General features: G+C 32.5%; 1 protein-coding gene across 4 annotated transcripts in view; it reads left to right on the top strand.

The window, feature by feature from the left end:
* LOC127715430 (transient receptor potential cation channel subfamily M member-like 2) overlaps nt 1-11,028 on the top strand; it is an 85,169-nt gene extending 74,141 nt beyond the window's left edge. For all 4 annotated transcript variants that reach the window (XM_052221471.1, XM_052221470.1, XM_052221473.1 and 1 more), the window contains exons 21-24: nt 2,287-2,443; nt 4,068-4,246; nt 5,469-5,598; nt 7,682-11,028. In XM_052221471.1, the coding sequence (XP_052077431.1) occupies nt 2,287-2,443; nt 4,068-4,246; nt 5,469-5,598; nt 7,682-7,874 (659 nt within the window). In that variant the 3' untranslated portion in view covers nt 7,875-11,028. The remainder of the gene's footprint in view (nt 1-2,286; nt 2,444-4,067; nt 4,247-5,468; nt 5,599-7,681) is intronic.
* Nucleotides 11,029-24,798: the final 13,770 nt, after the last annotated feature.

The following is a 24,798-nucleotide window of genomic DNA, read 5'->3' as shown; positions in this document are numbered from 1 at the left end:
TAGTTCAGTCAAAATGAAAGTCATACTAAACTTCAAAACTTATAAATGAAATAAAATTGAAAAAAAAAACATACAAGACTAAAGGCCAGAGGCTCCCGACTTTGGACAAGCGCAAACATGCTTTTGACACATAGAAAACATTTATCCTAATTTTTAGCATATGATTGATGTGTACATCACTAATTATAAAGTTATTATTCAGGTTAAAACACAGATTGGTTTATATAACAATAATCAGCCTTTTAATTCCTGTTAGTATTCATAGCCTCTCCCCTTAGGGTGTGTATTCATCAATATGATTGTATCGTGATTAAAATTTACAGTTCACTTAAACATTGCAATGAAATATCTTTTTTCAACTTTTGATTCAAAATTGAAACAAAACCTGGAAATTAGCAAGTGTTCTGAAATGTCAAAAACTTGTATTCTACCTACATTCAGATGGGTGCAGTCCTAACCTGTACAGCTAGTTAACTTAATAAGCAGACTTTATGACTGGTTAAAGTTAACTTAGGGCCGGTTTTATGACTAATGTGACCGGTCCTAGGACAGAATTTGTGTTAACTTAAAAAGCAGACTTGGTCCTATGACTATTTAATGATTGCCCGAAAAGTTAACTTCAGGACAGGTCCATGTCCAGAATTGAAGTTAACTTTGGACGAAGTTAACTTTGCCACAAACAGTCCTACACACAAGTTAACTTATGACCAGGTCTGCTATCAAAAGTCAAACCAGACCTGTTCTTATAAAAGTTAACTTTGGTTTGGTCCATGATAAAGTTAACATCATCCAAAGTTAACTTTGGTCTGGTCTGCTCCTCTAAGATAAAGTTAACTTGATCCCAAGTTAACTTTGGTCTGGTCTGCTCTTCCAAAATAAAGTGAACATGATCCAAAGTTAACTTGTAAACAGGACTGCTTTTATTGTATGTATCAACGTGGTAAAGAATATCCATAGGACCGATAAAAAGCAGACCTGTCCCCATAACTGACAAGACTGCTCTGTTAAATACCAAACTTGTCCACAGGTCTGGCCTGGTCCGGTCAAGCAGATCTGTCCACAGGTCTGGTCTGGTCAAGCAGACCTGTCCACAGGTCTGGTCTGGTCAAGCAGACCTGTCCACTGGTCTGGTTTGGTCAAGCAGACCTGTCCACAGGTCTGGTCTGGTCAAGCAGACCTGTCCACAGGTCTGGACTGGTCAAGCAGACCTGTCTACAGGTCTGATCTGGTCCGGTCAAGCAGTCCTGTCCTCAGGTCTGGTCTGGTCAAGCAGACCTGTCCACAGTTCTGGTCTGGTCGAGCTGACCTGTCCTGGGAACAGGTCTGCTCTAGCTAACTTGTCCTTAGGTCTGGTCTGCAGCAGTCCTATTAAAGCATACACGAGGTCTGGTCTGCTAGGGATAAAGTTAACTTACAGGTCTGCTAAAATTTTCCAAAGTTAACCTATAGAGCAGTCGTAAGGACTGCTTTAGGTTATCTTGTGTACAGGTTAGAACCGCACCCATCTGTAGAATTAGTATAGAAAAGGAAGATATTGAATTTTTAATCTTCACGAATGACTCTCTATGGCTATCTGTATAAAATGTATATAATTAGCTATAATACTATTACACTTCAACAAGTCTTTCCTATTCGTCCACCCCTCTGTTAAGCTCTAGAACAGTCTATCAAAGTCATTAAAGAGATGACAAAAACAAATGCTTTCTATGTGTCAAAAGCAAAACAAAAAGTGACGAATGTTTCTAAATTGTGACAGACAATGTTCAAATTGAAGGAGATAAATTAGTTCTTTTAGAAGTAATCACTTTACTGAAACATTATCCTGTGACTACATATAGTGTACACTATACAATTAAACTAGGAAAATATTTAGTTGACATTGAGTTGTTAACAAATTTTGTTTAAATCGATAATACCAAGGCTGATAATGTATGTTTTTGTCATTGGTTCCAATTCAAGATGTCTGTGCTCTGACAAAGAAAGCCATTTAAACTATGTTAACAGATCAGTATAATATGTTATAACATTACTGTCAGTTGGGAAAAGGAGATTATAGACTAACAAATACATATGAAATCCTGAAAAACAGGAATCTATTTTGATAGTGCATGAAGCTAGTGTTGGATTGACCACTATTGGATCAGTCAAGCGGCTAGTATTCAGTTTTACAATATTTCACATCTTGTTATTTCGAGTTCATGTATTTCATTGACCCTTTTCTCATAAATCTTTAACTATATTGTTAATTGTTCTTATCGATAGTTAAACTTATTCTTAATTACACAGGAACAGAACCATCGGAATGTACACATAATCCATTGTTATACACGAATGGTACAATGTTGCGATGCGCACAGACCAACCAATTTAATTCACCAATGTTGGCAGTATATCTTGTTTTGGCAAATATACTTTTAGTCAATATTCTTATTGCTATGTTTTCGTAAGTATTCTATGGATAAATCTTTGCAAAGAATGCAGTGTGACGTATTTTATTTTTGTCTTTTCTTGATTCGAACTGTCATTTATAGGATAAAAGTAAAATAGCAAAAATCCCGAGCTCCAAGGTAAATTAAATACGGAAAGTCCCTTTAAAATCAAAAGATCAAACATATCAAACGAATGGAAGACAACTTTCATATTCTTGACTTGGTACAGTCATTACATTCAGTTAAGAATGGTGGGCTAAATCTGGAGACCGTGCTTCTATGTTAGTATTATTATATAAAGTTGAAAAATCCCAAAAGCTAATTGACAATGCCATGTCAAAAGAAAAATGATATACAAAAAAATAAAGTATCATTTGATGATTTGTTACGTTGTGTAAACCATCATACGAGAGTGTCAGTGTTTTCAAAACTCTCTTTATTAACGCGGTTAAATCAATTACCTATCATACAATGTACAGCAATATAATATTTATCTAAATAGCACAACATCTATACAAACCTTTTTCCTTGTCGTCAAAATATGTACGATGCATAATCCGTTACACCAACGCCAAAGTTCACTAAATAAAGAACATTCCTTAATTTGCGTACATTAACAAAAATGCCCTTTTTGGTCTTGTCATGTTATATTTTCCTTATTACATTTGATGAATCCTGTAGAATAGAACACTATAGCTTCAATTCAAATTCAAATTTAGTGGTTGCTTGGGCAATATTAACTGAATATTGCAGTTTATAAAAAACAATCTAAACATGATGAAATTACCCAAAAGACAAGATATACAATATGAATGCATTCTGTCTTTGCCCAAAATATAGCGATTTTATCGTTTTGGTCAGTCAAAACTATTCGTCAATGTCAGCTTAACTAATGTTATATTATTCTGAACATAGATTTTATTTCAGCTGATTCATTTTCCCATCTGCGCCTCAGAGTTTTTTTTTTCTTGTTTTCTTATAATATGACTGCACATCGATTGTATTCAATATGGTGACAAAAAATGGCCATGTTCTTATAGATATAAAGTCGGTAAAATAAATTCGTTACACAATGTGTCATTGACTTAATACGATATATATGCAATCAATCTAAATTTTGTGTAACAACTACTTCCCTGGCAATAGAAGTATTAATATTTAATATGCCGAAGTTAACCAATGTATGACGTCTATCATTTTTGGATAAACAGCAGTTTTAGTTTTGTACGTACTGTTTCATACCAAAACACTAGATATAATAAACTGTGTAAAACATGAGCTATAAGTTACTTCCCTAGTTTGTGAAATAGACGATGCAGTTGAACCAACCAAAGAAAAAACTACATGTAGTTCTTTTTTGTATAATGTGTGACTTTAATTTCACTTTTCGAATAACAATAACATTTTATTGAAAACGTGTCTTAGACCGTTGGTTTGCCTGTTTGAATGGTTTTACACTTAGTCTAGTTATTATCGGACCCTTTAAATATTATTTGATCATGTTGATGTGATCGCATTGTTGGTGACACGAGAAGACATTTTTTTTCCGGAATAACTATTTGTTAAATAAAAAGTTTCTACCTGAACAGTACAGACTTTTTAAATTTTAATATGTTCCATCATATTTGATTACTACAGGTATACATTCCAAAAAGTACAAGACAATTCCGAAATTATTTGGAGGTTCCACAGATATTCATTGGTGTATGAATACTATGACATGCCAATGTTTCCAATACCAATAGTAATACACTTATGTCGAATCATTGTATTTTGTTATTACAAAATACGGAAACTTCAGTATAAGAGCGACTTTGGTAAATATTTAAAAACAAAAAAATGTTTTTGTCATGTAAATGCTGTATAAATAACAATCTCGGTATAATTTTCTTGGACATAACCTCATGCTTGTTGATATTCTGAATCATTGTTTGCATTTGTATTGGACTTCGCTATATTTGCTTGTATATTCATTTGCGTCTCATAATCAAAAAAAAAAAAAAAAAACAACTGGCCGTATTTGTATTTGCTTGACATGGTCAAGCTTGGACATTATAAATATTTAGGTAGAATTTTACAAACAGTAGTAAATACTTGATACAACGTAGAACCTTTGGTCCGATAGCTTCTTTTTAATCATCATGCTCCTTTGAACGAAACCAGGAAAGGAAGAACAGCTAGTTCAAAAATATGATTGAAATTCAGAATGGAAATGGGGAATGCGTCAAAGAGACAACAATCCGACAGAAGCAGATAATTAATGTGCTCTATACTGTCAGTTTGGGAAAATATTCTATTAGAATCAGACAGAGTGCAATAAGAACTGTTTTGTATATCTAATGATAATTTTTTTCTCTAAATCTTATACTAGCGCAATTCAACATAAAGAAGTAAACGAAATGACACAAAAAGACCAATTGTTCAGAACACAATTGATGGTCTTTCCAACTTTACATGAAATGAAAATGTGTATGTCTTGTGTTACAAAATAGCTTAACTCACAACCATTCCGAAGATACAAGTTTTAAAGTACTTTTTTCAATTACAATTTGTAATAAATAACTAATGGTTATACCAAATTCACCAAATTTGTATGCGACAATCGGAAACTGAGAATGGTGAATTGTTCACTTGTGAATGTTATAGTATATCTAGGATTTCAACTATTAACAAAACTGTATCTTTTAAATAAATAGAATAAATATCGACATACTTAAAGAATGATTTATTAATAATCAAAACAATTATAGATATATAAAACAGGCAGGTTCACAATATCAAATGTAAACATGTAAAGTGTATTATTTTATGCTGCAATAGTCTGCCTATTCATTGAAAAGATGAATTCTAGATAGGGATATGTTGTGATTCATAAACATCTGTTTTCGTTTTAATTTAACTGTTTTATCATTGAAAAATTATAGTAAAACTGTGTGTACATCAACTTAATGTAGCTGTTAACATGTAAATTTATACAGTTACCCCTTGGTGCATGATTGTATGAAGAAAGTCAATATTGTTTTAACATTGGTTTTGTAGCATTAAGACTTGAACCCGATGACGTTGAGAAACTGAATAGAGTTGAAAGCATTGCTTTGGAACGATATCTAAATGCACCGACATATGCTCGAAGCAGATATGAAACAAGGAACATGGTGTTGGATGAAAGGTATTATAAAAAAATGAAACACATATCTAACAGTATTATTTATCTTTTATAATATGTTTCGTTTCGTTAAAAAATACAGAAATACTGTAAACCATTTTAATGAAGATTCAAATTTAAGACTGGCTATAGGCCTTAAGTATAATAGAATCAATCATATAACCAATGTCCTATTACTTTGCAATTCCTTGACATGTGACTGACGAGACAAATCTTCATAGCTAAGGATCCTCATAAATCGCTATTAAGTGTCATTAAGCTCGTTTTTTTGTTGTTGTGATTTATGTCTTAATTCTGAGCCACACCGTTGTTGAATTATTGCTAACAGTATGTTCCTAATTTTTGTTGTGACGACACTGCACGGGGTTTGGTTGGTTGAGCTCTCGAAATCATGTTTAACCTAACCACATTATATGTGTGATCGTCCTATGTACGACTGTAAATTAACGTTTGTCGATGGTTGTTGTCTCCTAGTTTTTTTTCTTCTGGTTTATCATTATTCATTGTACTGTTTTCTCTCTCCTTTGAATTGTTTTGCATGTAATAATGTCGGGGTCTTATAAATCTAAAGCAATGGTGTTTGGAGGGTATTGATAGTTGAAGACTGTATCGTATTAGCTTCAATCTAAGTCAGGATGTCTCATATGGATATGTGTTTTCATTTAAAGACTACACACATCATCTTGTCTTTAGATTTAAGATGAACCATATAAATATATAATGCTACATTGGTACAAGTGGATTATCGGATTTATCCAATGGAGATAATTAAATGATCGAATTTTAAAGTCCGAGCCTCGGCGATGGTTTTATAATTATTAATTTAGATATCGAGATTGGATAAATCCGATAGTCCACGAGTTACTATGTAAGAATCTGTTTTTGTATTTGAAAAACGAAAATCCACTTTGAGTGCCTTTCACATTCCACTAGGTGGTCAATTTCATTAACACCTGTAAACACACTTTGATTCATTTAGTGAGCTGGCGAAGGTTATGACTTATACAATCAACTTCTGACATCCTCGGCAACCACACGTTGATTATATTTTTTTTATAAAATTGGTCCGGACCAGGTTAAATGTCCACAGAATTAAGGAAATAGGCATATTGCTCATTCTAACCAATAATCTTTTAATATCATGTATGACTTAAACATATAAACATACATGTAAGTCACATTCGGTTAAGGTTAAGGGTTGTGAAATTCGCACAATTATGCCCACTTCTCCCACTGTTGGATGCTGTTTTACCAAAGTCATATTTCCTTATTAAGAGTGGCAAACCGGATATCACTTGTACATTAGGAGCTGTTGACTGTTGGAGAGTACCTATGTAATGTGAATGCAATTTGTTTTGATGATCGTGTTGTTGCTTCATCTTCAGTTTTGTGTACAATGACCTGTGTGCATCGCTTCAAGTTTTCTGTTTTTGGTGATATCAGAGGAAACAACAAACAACGCACACAACTGTCTAGCTTTAACATTGATTTCTCATGGATATGAAAAAATGAAATATTTCCGAATTTTAAAAGTTCGTTTGATATCACTGTTGGAATGGAAAATACAAGAGATTAAAAGATCAGCATGTTCAAATTTCCTGTAAAACCCAACCATATTTCAGTTCAATGGGTATATTTGTTATAGGATTTTGTAAGAACATAACTTAGGGATTACATACCTTATATTATTCCGATTGTTTCGTGAAGATGTTGCACTATACAAAAAAAAAATAAATTAAAAGGTGTTTTTATCAAATTGAATGCAATTTATTAATGTTGCTGATATCAAAAGCATAGAATACATGTGATATAATGTGACAGTACGAAACATTACCTTATCAATGATTAATTTTAGTTGATAAAATCACACTTGAAGTAATTTGTAATATGATCACGGTTGTCTGTTACTCCGTATTTAAAAAGAATGAGAAAATGAAATTGACTCTTATCATACCATCATTTCTTAGATTATGAATATTCATTTAACATACCACACTTTTCTGTGGATATTTTATTCGATTTTCCTGTCCTATTACAAACAACATTACATTTCTTTCCTCTTCTACAATTACATAAATCTTTTCAGAGAAATACCCGGAGAAAAAGATGCAATCAACACCTACCATGACATTGATGATTTACACGAGGAAATGAACAAAATGCATCAATCTTTGAAAAAAGAGATACGACAGCTTGCACTACGACAACCTGTTGTAGTTGTAGACTTTCCGGGCAACTATACAACTGAAAAACATACCCTATTACAGGAATATAATTAACAAAACATAGTAGAAGCCACTGTCTATACACAATTTTCACATAGAACATAATATTTGGGGTTGGGTTATTTAAAAGTTGTTATAGGTTGCAATTATATAAATGTAGATAATGTCATTTCCCATAAGATCTTCTTTTACGGCTAAAATGTACTACTTTTATTACGAAGTTTCGTAAACCAAATTCCTAGACGGAAAAGCTCATATGCATTTCTATTTTTTTTTAAAGTGCGGAATATTTTCTACATTTATTATATGCCCCCGTACGTCTTAGAGTTGAAACTTATACTAAAATTCTGCACTACCTTTACTTTTGGGTCATCCACATATCTCAATTTATGATAATCTATACTAGTAACATTATCAAGTCATGTCTTTACGAGATATAATATAGAGATCATATCTGGGAACAAGTAGAAAAAACAAATATCTATGAATATCACATATCTTTCAAGAGGCGTGGCTTGTGAAACCTATACTTACATTTATCTAAATAGAAAACTCTTGCAAAATATCCTTTTTTTTTCTCTTTTTATATACCTTACATAATGTGGCTAATATATGACTAAAAGTTTTTAAACAAAACCATATTTGCAAAACGTGTATATCATGCATATATGAATGAACCAGTCTGATATACGAATTCTCTAAAAGTTTAATTTATAGAGCTGAGTGATGGAATCTGTTTTTTCATACATTCAAAGCACAGTTATTGTTTACTGTGAGTTTATACTGAGTCAACATAGCCAAAGCCCAGGTTTTTATCAATCTTCATGCAATATTTATAAAACTTTATATATAGTCCATATATCAGCCATTTATCTATATATTTGAGTTAATTTCTTTGACTCTGAAAATGAACCAGAGTTGATAAAGTTCTACAGTTTCTCTTTTTATTTATTTATATAGGTTGCAATTTTGCAAATATAAACAATGCAATTTCCCATAGTAACTCCTTTTATGGCTAAAAAAGTACAATTGTTAATAAGAAGTTTCATAAAAAAATATGCGCTTCTATTCGAAGGTCAAAAAGAAAGGCAAATTTTTAATATTTTATGGTCCGAACTTCTTAGAGTTTAAAATCATACTAAAATCCTGTAAAACCCTTACTTCACTCTTGGTCTTCCACAGATTTCCATTCGACCGCTATTCGTGTGAATGTATATTGATAACATTCCCAAGATATGTCTCTACATTTTTGTCTACGAGATAAAAGAAAGAAGATTGTATCTTGGAACCAGTAGGTAAACAAAGCAAAATGTAATGATTATTAAAAAGCCGTGGTTTTTGACACAGCTGCATTTATGTGTCATTTGTGGAGAGTTGTCATATTAGCAATCATACCCCATTTTCTTTTTTTTTATTCTAATTTCTATATAAGAAAAATATATGTTGTTAGATGATGAAACACACATGTATTCATCAATTCCGAATTAAATATATGAATGTACAGATTATATCAATAAACATGTAGTGTATTTTATTTCAATTAATATAACTTATAACCATGTTTAATTCATTTTGGTTGGCAAATGATTAGAGTGTTTTTTTTTAAATGTTTTTATAGCTATCGCATGTGCTTATAGAATTTCATATGTACTTGATATAAAAAGAAGATGTGGCATGAATGCCAATGAGACTCTCCACAAGAGACCAAATGACACAGAAATTGAGCCTTCTTTGTTTTAATACATTAACAACATTTTAGTAAAATTCAAAAAGGAATGTATTGTTGAATTTCTTCCAGTAATATAATATTTGAATGGCTATAAGGTGATGGTGATTGAAGAACAGTAAACTACTATCAATCTTTCTATTTAATGCACTAAATAACTTAACAATATATTGTTGGTTTTGATTTCAGTCGTTCAGTTTACCTCGAATGATTATTGTAGTATCTGTTTAGAATTATCAACCAAAGAGCAACCATGTTCGTATCATTTGACTTTTAAGGCAAACAAGAAAATCCAAAAAAATGTCTTCTAGTTGAAAAACGTACAAACATATGTTAAAAAGGCTATCTTAATTACCTACGAGGAATTTTAAGTACAACCATAACATTTTCAATCATATTTTGATAAAGCCAAGATGAAGCAACACAAACTTAAGAAAGATTTCGGCACAAATTTTATGCATAACTTCGAATAAATTATTCAAAATTTCAATATAAACTTCTTTGTCTTTGCATTGTCTTATGAGTTCTTTCAATATACTGATTTATACCAGATAACATATGGATAAGACTGCATATTAGACTGTTTTTACATAACAGTCCTCAAATAATGTCTAATACTATCGTATTCTTTTATACCTTCTAAACTGTTATATTTCTTTCCTTCTACTATTTATTGCCTTTGTAAACATATCTGTTGCCGTGAACAATAAGGACTAACTAAATGTATATTGGCATTTTAATTGAAGAAGAGAGGCGAAAGACACCTGTGGAACAATAATTCTGTTATCACAACCCAACAACACAATGGCTAATTAAAGAAAAAGATCAATAGACAAACAACAGTAAACGCACAATTTAAACAAACATATAAAATTAAAGACTGAGCCACACAAACCCCACAAAATCTGGGGCTGATCTCTGGAAGATCCTGATCCACATGTGACAACTGTTGTGTTGCTTATGGTAGTACATACACTTAAATAAGTCTTAGTTGGTAGGTTAACCCGGGATATGTTTTAATAAATTTTAGTCTCTGACGCAAGATATTTTATAATTAAATGTGTTTGGCTTTTAACTAGCTTCAGTAACTGCAGGTACTCTCAATTCGTAATATCACGTTAATTTGAACTGTTGATACAATTTGTAATGCATTTTTGTTTATTCAATTATTATTTATTTGTGTTATATCTCGTCTCACTTTTTTTTAATATATACCACCATTGATAAGTATTTAGTATGACAATAAGTTTTCACTTCTGTTCTCATACTATGAACAAACACATAATTTTTTTGTAAAAGATATTTCCATACTCCATGTACACAATACAACATAGTTATTATACTTATCTGTGTATGCTCTTTTACCAAACGGCATTTTGTCCAAGGATATATTTGTCTTTCTGATATTGTTTTACATCTTCCCCTTTTTTATTTATATTGTATTAACATTGTGTCATAGATCAAATAAAGGCAACAGTAGTATATCGCTGTTCAAAAGTCATAAACCGACTGAGAGAAAACAAATCAGGGTAACAAACTAAAACCGAGGGAAACAACGAAACAACAGAACACGGAAGTGCAACAAAAACAAACGACAATACAACAATCATAGATACGAACTAATAGATAACAACTGCCATATTCCTGACTTGGTACAGGACATTTTAAGAAACACATGTGGGTTAAATATACCTTCAAAATAACAACATTACATGACAGGAATACAGTACAAATAAATACAAGAGCACTCAAGACAGAGAAATACATAAATAAATAGGATTATAGTACATTTCGACATGTTGACCACAGAATAACAACGAATAACTAAAAATAATTTAAGACAGCGCATAAAAACAGCGTAATAGAATTACGAACGGTGTGTCTGTCACACGAATGTATCAACGCCACAAAAAGTAACGTCACATGTACATTTCTATAAATAGGATATAAATTAAAATTTGGTGTATAATTATGTTATTTGATGTTTTGTATGAAAATTACAAGAATATTAATATAGAATTGTGTTAGTAATTGTGCAACTGACTGCATAATCTAACAATGTCGGCTTTTCTTCAAAAAAAAAAAACTGTGTAAAACAAATAAATCCCGTGCACATAGTTGCATTAAACTAAAATCATACAAATGAACAGGATGACTATTTATCTTTACTTTTACATACGAATAGAAAATAACAAACATAATCCCAACTTCAAACGATAATACACAAAACAATATCCAATCAGTATTACAAATAAAACTTCGCAACAACACACATGAACGCTGGATAAACAAATACATAGACACTTCTTATATTTATTCATTCAGTGTATGTTAACTTGTTTTAGTTGACAAGTCTTTTGATTGAGTCATTTTAATGGATAACTTATACTGTGTCTTTCTATGTTGTGGTATTACATTCAGGGTAGAATGAAGGTTGACACCTGTTATTACGTCTAAACACGCCGCATTTGTTTGCACCTGTCATAAATTAGGAACCTGTAGTATAGAAGTTGTCGTTTGTTGATGTGGTTCATAAGTGTTTCTCGTTTCTAGTTTTGTATGTAGATTGCACCGTGGATTTTCCTGTTTGAATGGTTTAACACTAGTCATATTTTGGGCCTTGTTTGTAGCTTGCTGTTCGGTGTGAGTATAGGCTCTGTATTGAAGGCCATACTTCGACCTATAATGATTTATTCTTTACAAATTATCATTGATAAAAAAGGAGACTATTCACACTAACTACATGACCTACAACACACTATAATTTTATGAATTTACCGTGCTAATAATAGTATAAACAAACATAGTGAAATATTTTAAAAGACATGATTTATTAGTAACATAAATTGAACCAGACTAGTATTCAATGATTTTACATATTTAGTGATACCTGTAATAATTTCAATATTTGATGTCGCGCATTTAGTGTCCAGTTGTCAGCATTATTTTAATTAATTACTGTTTAAATGTGTTTTTTGAATAATGCTCGAGACCTGTTGCGCAGTTTCGGACAAGGTTTTTTTTTTCGATGTCCTGTATATTTTGATAGCTACACTGTTGCTAATGAGATAAATGTAGGAGTTTCTGTTAAGCAATCAATGATTTCACTTTGTTATGGTCGATATATGTACAGCTGTACAACTGATGTAACATAATTTTGTAATAACTTTTGTTATCCTGTTTTCAATATGTTGCTATTCCATCATCAAAAAAAAAACAAACTCGAAAGTAGTGTGTATTATTTGCAGAATCTTTTTTAAATTTTCTTATAAACCCTGCAATAAAAAACATCTTTAAATCATATTAAGAAATTCGTTATGTTTATGCATAATAATTAATTAAAAAAAATGAAGATTATATTCAATACAAAACTTGACAACAGTTAATGCATGTCTTTCGAAGGTACCTATTATCATTCGATGATTTTAAAAAGATTTTAAGACGTATTCCAAATATTCCATTTCACTTAATATTATTGAAACAGTTTTTAATACTTAATGGAGTCCTTGCTATATCTAAAAAAAATGTTATCGTCATAAATACTTTCTTGTTAAAAGCGACTTTCACAAAATCTATAAATATGAAAAACAACACAATTTCCGACAAAACATTAGCTATGATTCCTCTAATGCTGTCGAAATTGGGGGATTGATATTCACCAGGTGTATTACTCTGCACCAATTCTAGATTTTGTGTTCACTACAACCACAGTAAAATATTAAAAAAAAGAGAAGAAAAACCATGCAAAGTTTACGTTTCACGTTTAAATGAGTTACTTGATAATGCATCGTATGTATCTGATAAATTGAAGTGAACTTTACATCTTTTCATCTGTTTGTCTTAAACTTTATATGTGTAGGACTCTGAACCGCGATGGTGCTCCGAATCGCGATAGTCACGCTGATGTGCGATGGTTTGACGCTGAAGTGCGATGGTGGCATTGTGACGCTATCTTGTTGATAGCCACGCCGAAGTGCGATGGTGGTAACGCTGAAGTGCGATGGACTACATAAACTATATTTTCAATGCTTTTTATTTCGAAGTCAATTTGTTTGTTAGAAGCAGTTTTTCGGGTTTTAAAGTTAATAAGGGGCTTATACACCTTTAATACTTCGGTAAATTGGGGTGTGATAGGGGGAAAGGGAAAAGTAAACCTTCTGTAGTAGCGGATTTTTGTTCGAAATCTTCGAAAGTTTTTTTCAAGTTACGTACGATGGAACGTGGCATTCTCTAAATACATTCGGGTCCACAGACTCTCCTAATATAACGGTAAACGAGGATCTCATGAGAGAAACAAAGTAAAGATAAATGTTATCTCAGAATTATGTCCACATGCAGAAAATCAAAGAGGACTATCGTTCATTTTGTATGCAACTATATATGAATAACACATAGCTGAGTGGGTGATAGAGCAGATTGTCACCCCGAGAAAACATTGTCAACTGAGGTGAAGCCAAGGTTGACAATGTCTTTTCGAGGGATAACAATCTGCTCTATCACCCTCTTATATATGTGTTATTTAATTTATTATATTGAAGGTTCTGTTATTACTGTCAATTAATTTCAAATTCAAAATAATAAACTATGACGTCTTGTACATAACAACCATCCGTATTTAATAAAGCGCACACTTGATCAAGCGTCTCCGTGAAGGGTAATATAGTATTTGCCATAGGATAGAGTCGTATTTAATAAAGCGCACACTGGATCAAGCGTATCCGTGAAGGGTAATAGAGTATTTGCCATAGGATAGAGTCGTATTTAATAAAGCGCACACTTGATCAAGCGTCTCCATGAAGGATAATAGAGTAAATTAACACCCTCGTACTAGCCAATCAAAATATGGCATTTTAACGTGAAGTATAATAATAACAAATGACATATATAGACAATAATGAATGCTTATCCATATACCAACTATACTGCTTATAATAATTGCACATCTGTAGATAAAGTAGCTATCACGCGTCATATAGACCACTTCACATCAGCGAATAGACCATCGCACTTCGGCGTAGACCATGGCACTTCAGCGTGACCATCGCACTTCAGCGTCCCCATCGCACCTCCGAGTCCTACATATGTGTTATCAATTTTTACAAATGTTAATAACAAAAACATTTTCTTATCCACAATTTATAGTTTCTTGTTCTTTTAATATCTATTTTTGTTTTAGTTATACCTATACTACTAAGGTGTACATGATGTTTAATGTTAAACTGTATTCAAATATGATAATGTATATAATAAATAATATGATTAAAATGACATGTTACGTTATAATGGGCATATAATATACTGCTGACGTAACTAATCGATATTAATACGGCTTTTTAGACCGGTCAAATACGAACATAAAAGTATTAGCCCATATTATTATTGGGCACCAACTTGTTTTTGGAATTCGCTCACTTAATTCTACGTCGGTTTTGGAAATCATGTTAAAATAGATTGAAATTATAACAGATAGCCTAATAATAATCGAGGCCAACTTTGGTTTAATATTAGCCCAATAATTTAATCAAAAGCAGAAGACTTTTTGTAAAGTTTACAGACATTACCAATACATTCAATGCTCTTCAACTTCGTACTTTATTTGGCCTTTTTAACATTTGTTTATTCGAGCGTCACTGATGAGTCTTTTGTAGACGAAACGCGCGTCTGGCGCAAATATGAAATTTCTATCCTGGTATCTATGATGAGTTTATTCCTTGAAATTGTAGAAAATGGCGGTATAAGGACAATAATTCCAATTAGATGTCATTAAAAATTTTGCTCATGTTGACTTATGTGTAGCTTCTTTTTTGATATTTTTTGCAGTTTATAATATATCTCGATCTATGAAGATACATGTAATTCGGTCTTCATCAACACCTCATAATGAACATTCGTGTCATGTTTAGTTTCATTCTATTTAATGCTCCTCTATGAGAAGCATTTGTATGCATTTCCACGATTATGAAGCAAACCCTGAAAACTCGTAGATGAATGTTAACTCAAAGGTAGAACATGTTTAAAACAACAAAACATAGATTTCCCAACTCGCTGGTGGATATAGACAACTTTGAGAAAGATATAGCTTAAAAAGAATGTTACTACTGATACATTTAGATTATACTTTAAAAATTACCTGTGACGTCACTTTTTTGTGGCGTTGTTACTATCGTGTGACGTACAGTTCGGAATTTTATTATGCTGTGTTTGAGTAATGTCGTAAATCAACTTTAGGCATTCGTTGTTATTCTGTGATTAACATGTCGAAATGTACTGTTTTATCATTTACTTATGTATTTCTCTGTCCTGAGTATTCTTTCATTCATTTGTACTGTATTCTTGTTATGTAGTGTTGTCAGTTTACCGATATTTTCAATATTGCCATTAATTAAGTGCGAGATTCGGGTAGCAACACAACCAGGTTCAATCTACCATTTTTCTAAAGAATATGACAGTTGTTATCTAATAGTTTGTTTTTATGTATGTTGCATTGGCGTTTGTTTTTGTTGAACTTCAGCGTTTCTATTGTTCTGTTGTTTTCCTCTTATATTTGATGTGTTTCCCTCGGTTTTAGTTTGTAACCCGAATTTGTTTTATCTCGATCGATTTATGACTTTGAATAGCGGTATACTAATGTTGCCTTTATTTATCACCACCGAATCGGAAATTCTGCTGGTGGACAATCTGTCCCCGAGGATTCTACCCGTCCGGTAGCCTAACAGCAAGAATACTAGTAGAATGAATAATAATATACTGGATGACTCATTGCTCAGGATAGAAAGATGTCAATTGGATGTTGTCGAGGACACAACAACATCGATTTTATACGGTGTCGCTAGAATCATCTTAAATGATGTAGTGAAAATGACACATGTGCAGTCTTCTGAATCCTCGTTCAAATATCAAAATTCAGACAAGTTTGTTTATATTAGGCCCTGTACTGTTCAACTTTCAGATATTTTAGATATCAATGATAACTTTCAATATTGGTCTATTTCCAAATGTAACCGGATAAATTGTTAAACCTGTGGTATACTAATATCTGATACCCACTTTCAAATTAATTTGACCACTAAAAGTTACAATACACACATGAGAATTTATATTGCACTGCTTCCAATATTGTGTACGGTATTGGATGCGCTCTTTGTGGATTGATCTACGTCGGTGAAACTCGACAAAGACTCAATTTTAGAATGAACGACCATCTGTGTAATGTTAATGATATAAGTATTAATGTATAAATACAAATTTCTCTAAATACATGTCAATCAGCCTGATCATTCTATTGTTTTAATGAAAGTCCGGATTATAGAGAAAATACAGAATTCACAAAATGACCCCATATTGAGTACACCATATCGTCTACAAAGAGAAGAATTTTGAATATGTGAGTTAAAACAGCCATTCCATTCCCTATGAATGCACTGACAAAATTGATAGTGTAGGTAATTTTGCCAGTCCAATGTGTAGTACTGTCAATACATTACAATTATTTAACACTTCTGCTCAACGAAAAAGAAGTCATTGTCACAGAAAATATACACCATCTGCTTTTCACAACGATGATAATCTGTTAACGTCTGTTCAAAAACCTTTAGGAAATCAGCATATCAGAACTAAATTAATGTCCGTTCTATTATCTAAACTTTATTTACTATTTCAAGATGCCAAAAATACTTCCGTTATTGATTCTAGTTCTGATTTGTATAGATTAGTTGCAATAGTCATTGACATTGCTAACCATAGACTAGTCTAACCCATATCAATTACATCCAAACATGAGGAAAAACGTATTTTTATTAAGGTAGAATTTGCCAATAAAGAATAAGATGCTATCAATATTAGCAATATTTTCCACTAGAAATCTGTACAAAATACTATACCTGATAACTTCAAAAATTAAGCTACACCTGTAATTTCGTATACGTACACAAAATGTACACATAGTCTATTACATCCGAGATTGTCAACCTCAAAGATGTGAAATCAAAACCTCCAGATTGCTCAGGTGCATCTTCAACATACAATTAAAGTCCAACTTGTCATATCATTACTGGCGGCTTTGGCATAGTAACACATAATCAACTCAGAGAGTTGTTAGCCAAGGAACCAAAATATAGAATTCCACAGCCCATCAACTGGAAAAACACGAAGAAGAAATTCAGGTTGAGGACTATGCTAGTAAATTGGTAAAGCGCCAACCAGGCGAACCAAAACTGGACACTTTGTCGGAATCAAATATATTCGATCTTGCATTCAGACGCGCATTCAGAAACTACGCTGTAATATGAGCACAAGGGTTTCTTACAATCAAAAAACCCGGCGGTTGTGGGTGATTTATCCTCTTGGCATGACAAAAATTATTGTTCCAGCAAATAAAGCTTACAATGTTATTGTCTTCCTATGTAAAAATCATTATTAGCATATTCTATAACTTCATTTACAAAAGATAAAATTTTACAAAATCACAAATCTGTCTTTCTTTCTTTTGGTATAAACATGAAATTAAACGAAAAAAATTTACCGTCATTATACTGGAAACCAAAACTTCACAAAACTTAAAGTAGGATACATAACTGGATCACCAAGATGTGTGACTAAACATCTTTTTAAAGTGCTGATTACTATTTGTTTTACAGTAAAAGATGGCCTCCAAAAATATTGTAATGAAATATATTTAACGAGTGGTGTTAATCAGATGTGTATTCTTAAAAGTTCTAAAGATCCACTACTAAATCTGAGATTACAATCTTTGCAATTTTGCAACAACATAAAGACCTTTAATTTTTTTACATTTATACTATTATTCCACATGCTCAATTGAAATATTGATTTCACAATATCACGAAACAGACCTTTTTCTATAAAAAAGGGAATCGTAGATACACATTTCTTGTGTTGGGTTATATTTATTCTTTTTTTGTGAAGAACCACACTGATTCTAATAGATAATATACTGAAGATGATATTATCAAAATTACTTTTTAAAACTATACTATATTTGATGAGTTTGGATGATTGATATTTCAACAGGAAGTCGTATTCAGATTGGTACTGATTGTGCATTCCTATTGCTTTTTGTATTCGTATGAAAACGAATTCATTCAGAACCTTCTTAAAGACTAAAAGAAAAAAACACCTTGCGAAATTCTTTAATTTTACTTTCAGATATATTGATGCTGTCCTATCACTGAATAACCCATATTTCAGCTAGTACTTACATCTTATATATCCCAGTAAACATTTTATTAAGGATACTACTGATACTAGAAGGACAGCTTCATACCTTGATCTCTTCCTCAATATTGGCACAGATTGAAGCCTTTACACTAAAATCTATGAAAAACGGGACGATTTCAACTTTCCAATTATCATTTTTTTATTTCTCAGCAGTAACATACCTCTGCCCCATCGTTTGGAAACGTTTTGCTCGTGCACTTTCCTGGATCTTGAAATCTATATCCTTTTAACGGGAAGCTTAATACCAAAATTTATGATAAAAGATATTATTTTTGTTTCCCATTGTTGATTATCAATTTTTAGATGGTGACGTTCCCCTGTCATCATCTTATGGTGTTTACATATCTCAACTTGTACCATTCTCTGGTGTATGTAACAACGTATACGATTTTATAATCTATGTATTACAGAACAATTATTACACCAGGGTTTTAGATATCACAAACTAGTCAAAACATTTACTAGACTTTATCATCAGTACAAGGACAAATATAAATTAACATGAAAACATCTGATACGTTCAGGTATTTCACATCCAATCTGTTATGGTAATATTCTTTACAAAGCACAAAAAATGTCGGCATTCACCTCAAAAGCTAACAGTTCTTTAAACAGACTTATTAAGAAGGGGTATAGTTACGATGCTGTTAACGTTCTCAGGTCATTAAAATGGCATATTTTGGCTTTAATATTGATTCACTTATAGGGTCTCTGTATCGGAAATAAACACATTTATTCTTGAATCAGTTTTTGGCATGATACTGGTTATGTTTTTTTCATATATGTTATGATGGTATGATACTCAACCCCTAACGGGGGTGATGATTGTGATTGAAATTCATATGATGAAGACATAATCTTTCAATCAGTTTAGTTGAGGTCTGAAGCTGGCATGTTACATGTGTTAGTAACTGCTAGTAGTCCTTTGTTAATTTATGTATCATTGTCTTTTTGTTTAGTTTCTTTTGTTACATATTTAGACATTGGACTAGGACTTCTTTTAAACTGAATTTTACTGTGCGTATTGCTGACTGTTTTTTTTCTACATTGATTACAGGAATAGGGTAGGGTTGAGATCTCACAAAACATGCTTGACACTGCCGCATTTAAATAATACGGAGTTTAGTATGACGTCCATCATCACTGAAGTAGTACACATTTCTGTTTAGGGGCCAGCTGAAGCACGCCTCTGGGTGCGGGATTTTCCCGCTGTATTGAAGACCTATTTGTTGCCTTCGGCTGTTTTCTGCTCTTTGATAGGGTTGTTGTTTTTTTTAACACATTCCCTATTTCCATTCTCAATTCTATGTTAGCACTATACGGACTACTTATACGGGATTGTGTTCCTTACGCAGAAACTGCGCCAACAAAGTTATGAGGAGTAAAGATTACAAAAGACACTCGGTAAACGTTATGGACACCATCATGAATTGGTTGATCCGTACGATGAGTCTGTGTCTAAACTAACTAGGGATATTTTTGCCACGTCTTAGATTGTGGTTTACCATTTACGTCGTCATGTCTTTTAAGTACCAAACGTGACCTCTTCCCGAATATGACTGTTTTGCTGAGTGTTAATTTCGTATTGCTATAAGACGTGTCTCGGTATTTGTATATCCAATATTCATGTATTGAGCTATAATATTTTATTTGTAATTTTGAGTAAATATTGTTTTATATCTTATCGTTTGTAGTTTTAATTCTATTTCTTTTTTTCTATTCGTATGTAAAAGTAAGAATAGTTAATCACCCAGTTAATATATATGATATAAGTTTAAAACAATTATATGCACATGATTTATTTGTTTTACACAGATTGATTTTTTTTTCTTCCGCAAAATTTTGTTCTTGCGATGAATATTTGTTTCGCAATATGTTGCTTTCATATTTCTTATATTGTATCGTACAGTGTATGCGCTTTTGAATTTCACCCTGCTTAGCCGTACCATTTTCTTTGTAAGAGTTATCTCCCTATTCACTGTTTATCAAGTGTGTGCATCTCATTCGTAACAAAAAAAGATATGAACAAAATTTTTTTTTCTAACTTGTTCGTTACATTCTCAGGAATTTTGGCTAATTTGGATCGAAGCGATTCGATGAAATTTTAAAGGAGTTATCTACCTTCACCAAATAAATTTGTCGGTATGTTTTTTTTTACTAATAAACCGTTAACCGTATAACCCTGAAATCTTTTTATTTGTGGCCCCTAGGTCCTAACTTAGAAAATAAGGTCAAGGTCAAGTTCTTAATTTTGACTTTTCCTTGTTTCATCATTTTCTCAAACACTTTTAAAGATATATATATATATATACATAAAAGAACAAGTGCAAAATGTTTGCTTTATTGTAATGAAGATATGTTACATTTGGTCTGAAACAATTAAATGGCATCTGATAGGAGTTAGTGCCCCTGAAATGTCATAATATAAGGTTAATTGATTTTTACTTCAACTTGGTTCATTATAACCCATATGACCTTTTAGAAAGATTGGATGATATATGACCTTGAAAAATGACAATCGAAAGTGACCTTGAGAAAACCGGAAGTAGCCATATTCGCACTTTTTCATGAAAAAATAATTAGAATCCATATATTTTGTATTTTAAATACAATAACTCATCGCTAAAGACTAGAAGTGACTTTAGATAAACCGGAAGTGGCCAATTATCTCCTTGTTTACAGGCAAAAGTATATATACACTCCGCCAAAAGTTAAGCACCACCTAAATATAACTGGCTATATTTTTTTAACTTTTGCGAAAAAATTATTTATGTTTGGTGTTATGAATAGCCATTAACATACACTAAGAAAATTCATTACGACCAAAATGATTGAACTCTGATAAACCCGTCAAGCAACTTTTTATTAAAAGTCATCTGCACTTTACAAATACACTGTTTCGATACCTTTAAAAATCATCTTCCTATTGTCCCGCGTACAGGTGAAATTTGACCTTCGTCAAGTCATTTTGTAATATGGCAAGGCATAATTTATCTGTGGCTGAACGTTGGCAAGCAATTGGCATGTCAAATGTCAGTAGGTGCACTAGGAGTATAGGTTACCATTTCAATGTAAATCACACCGTCATTGTCAGACTTTTACAACGTCATATTAACACAGGAACTGTAAATGATAGACCAAGGTCCTGAAGACCCCGTTTAACTACCCGTCGTGATGACAGACTGCTTATTCGTCGTGCTAAAGCCATCCTATTTACTACTGCCCCGCAGCTTAAGACACCACTGGTCTCCAGGTGGTCGTGTTAGTGTTCGAACATTGGTCCGTCGACTTCATAAAGGCAACCTAAGAGCATGCGGTGTTGTCAAGAGACCTACCCTAACAGCCAGGCACCGTATGATCAGGTTTCAATGGGCTAATGATCATCGACGCTGTAACATTAGAAGCTGGCAAAAAAATCATTGATCAGTTGAGAGTCGGTTTCTGTTACGACCAGTAGACGGCAGAATACAAGTTTAGCGGGAAAATATAACTGCTTATGACCAAAACAACATTGTCCAACGACTGCATTCAATGCTGGTGGTGTTACAGTATGGGATTGCTTCTCATACCGTTGTAAGCTGGATATGCATATTCTGCAGGGTAACATGAACAGACAGACATACAGGGATTTGGTGCTTAGAAACATTGTAGTCCCTCTTTTTGATAATCACAAACTTGCATCAAGACCCTTGTACATGGACGACAACGCTAGACCACAGAGGGCAAGGATTGTAACCGAGTACAAAGAGCAAGAAGCCATTGACACTATCTTTTGGCCTTCCATGTCTCCATACATGAACCCTATCGGAAATGTCTGGGATGCCATTGGCAGAAATCTCAATCGCAGAGATCCACCTTTGCAAAATCTTGGCGATTTAAGAGTGGCAATTGTTGATGAATGGAATAGATTTCCTCAACTAAAGTTCAGAAGGCTTGTACAGAGTATGAGACGCCGTGTTATGGAACTGTACCGGAAGAGAGGTGGTTACACATCCAATTGACTCAAATATTGACATTAAATTTGCCAAACATACCAAAGATTATTTGTAGAGAATTTTAATGATATTGGCTGATTAATTGTTGTAAAAAAATAAAATCACAGTGAAACTTAAATTCCGTTTCTGATTTCTATGAACACAAAACTTAAATGCATAGAACCTGCATATGTGACCAAACTTAAGTTATAGTTTGTTAATGGTATATGTTAGCAAAATTGCTACTTGAACGTTTTCTCTTTTTGAGGAATAACTGATTTTTTTAAAATGAAAAAAATGTCGATGCAATAAAAAAAAAAGCTGGTGCTTAACCTTTGGCGGACTGTATATAAACGATATATTGTTGGAATGAGTGTGAAAGAAGCTATCATATTAGACCGGAAGTGACATTAACTTCACCGGAAGTAGCACACTATCTCCCTTATTTCACTCAAAAGTATTTAGAAACCACTTATTGATCGCATCAGTATGAAGAAACTTATGACTGGATGGAAATGTTAACTTTGAGTAAACAGGAACTAGCTTCTTTTCAATAACTTTGAAAATTGTTCTGATAAGACCTTCAATTGTTCTTTGAACAATTGGTTTTTAATTATTATTTTTTTCTTCTTCCACCACATATTTTCTTACGGGGCTTTGTAGTTTCGCAAGATGTGGCTTAGATTTTTTGCATATGATATCGAACAGTTATTGCGATTTAGAAACTGACCCTGTTTAGCCGAACACTTTTTATTGTAAGAGTTATCTTCCCAAAACACTATTTTTCATGTGTGCGCATCTCCTTCGCAACCGTTAAAGATTACGACAAAATTATTTCACCAATTTGCTCGTTATATCCTTAGGTTCTTATTATAATTTTGACCGAAGCGGTCTCTATGAGAGTTATTTCCCCTTCTTTATAAGAAATGAGTAAAATGTAATTGTAACTGGTAAACCATAAGTGATAAAGACCAAGGGTCTTTTGATTTGAGGTCATTGGTCCAAAGAAAAAGGTAAATGGTCAAGGTCAAGGGTCAAAGTCATTTCTAAATTTTGATTTTGGCATATTTTCACCTCTTTTCAAACACCATATAAGATATCAACAACATATGTTTACTTAATTGTTAGTTGCGACTGTACTTGTAGAACTTTAAACTCAAGTCTTTGCAATCAAACTTACTAAATTTTTTCTCAATATCAAAGGGGTTGTTTGTTTGAAATTTTGAAAAATTAAAAGTACAAGTTCCCCAAATATCTGAACCATATTTTAAAATTGGCTTTATTGTATGGTCAAAGATACGTAAACAACTATCACTTTTTGGGATATTAGCACGAAAGTACTTTTTAACTTGAAACAAGCTTTTAACCCCCTTTGATACAAATCATATCTAGCTGTAGAAAAATATGTGTTTGTTTTGGGGGATTCAGTGGGGTTTAACCACGATAAACTTGTAAGTTACGTATTTAAAACAAATCACGAAAACCTTACATGTATATATACTTGCTTGCATTATAATCATACCTCTTTATTTGATTTTTTATCGTTTTACCTTTCACTTGAAATTATGAGCATTTCAACAGTTAGGTACAGACCAAGCATTACATAAAGTAAAACGCACGTGACCTCGCGTGCACATATTGCATTAGTTAACTTCAATTTTCGCGTTCAATAGTAAACGCGCGTTTACTATAATTACGTTAACGCGGTCATAACGGAAATGTGAAATGTTAACCCGAGTAAACGCGCGTTTACTCTGTGTCCATTTAGTCAGTAGTAAACGATTTCATATTTTTTTAACGTGCACTTAAGAGTAAACAGGCGTTTACTTTTCGAGTTAACTGATTGTGTAAATTATAAAATAAATTTCGTGTACATTAACATTTTGTATATTGTTTTTTTTTTTTATTTTGTTAAAACGACGTTTATTTCAATAATTTACGTAGATGTGTTTAAAACCGTAACACCATGAACAATCCAAAACCCTTTTGATTTGAAATATTAACTTTTATTAATTGCAAAAGATCAGTTTCAATAACTTTA

The sequence above is a fragment of the Mytilus californianus genome, unplaced genomic scaffold, assembly GCF_021869535.1.
Source record: "Mytilus californianus isolate M0D057914Y unplaced genomic scaffold, xbMytCali1.0.p SCAF_9, whole genome shotgun sequence".
NCBI classification, from domain to species: Eukaryota; Metazoa; Mollusca; class Bivalvia; order Mytilida; family Mytilidae; genus Mytilus; species Mytilus californianus.
This window is presented reverse-complemented; position numbering and strand designations above follow the sequence as displayed.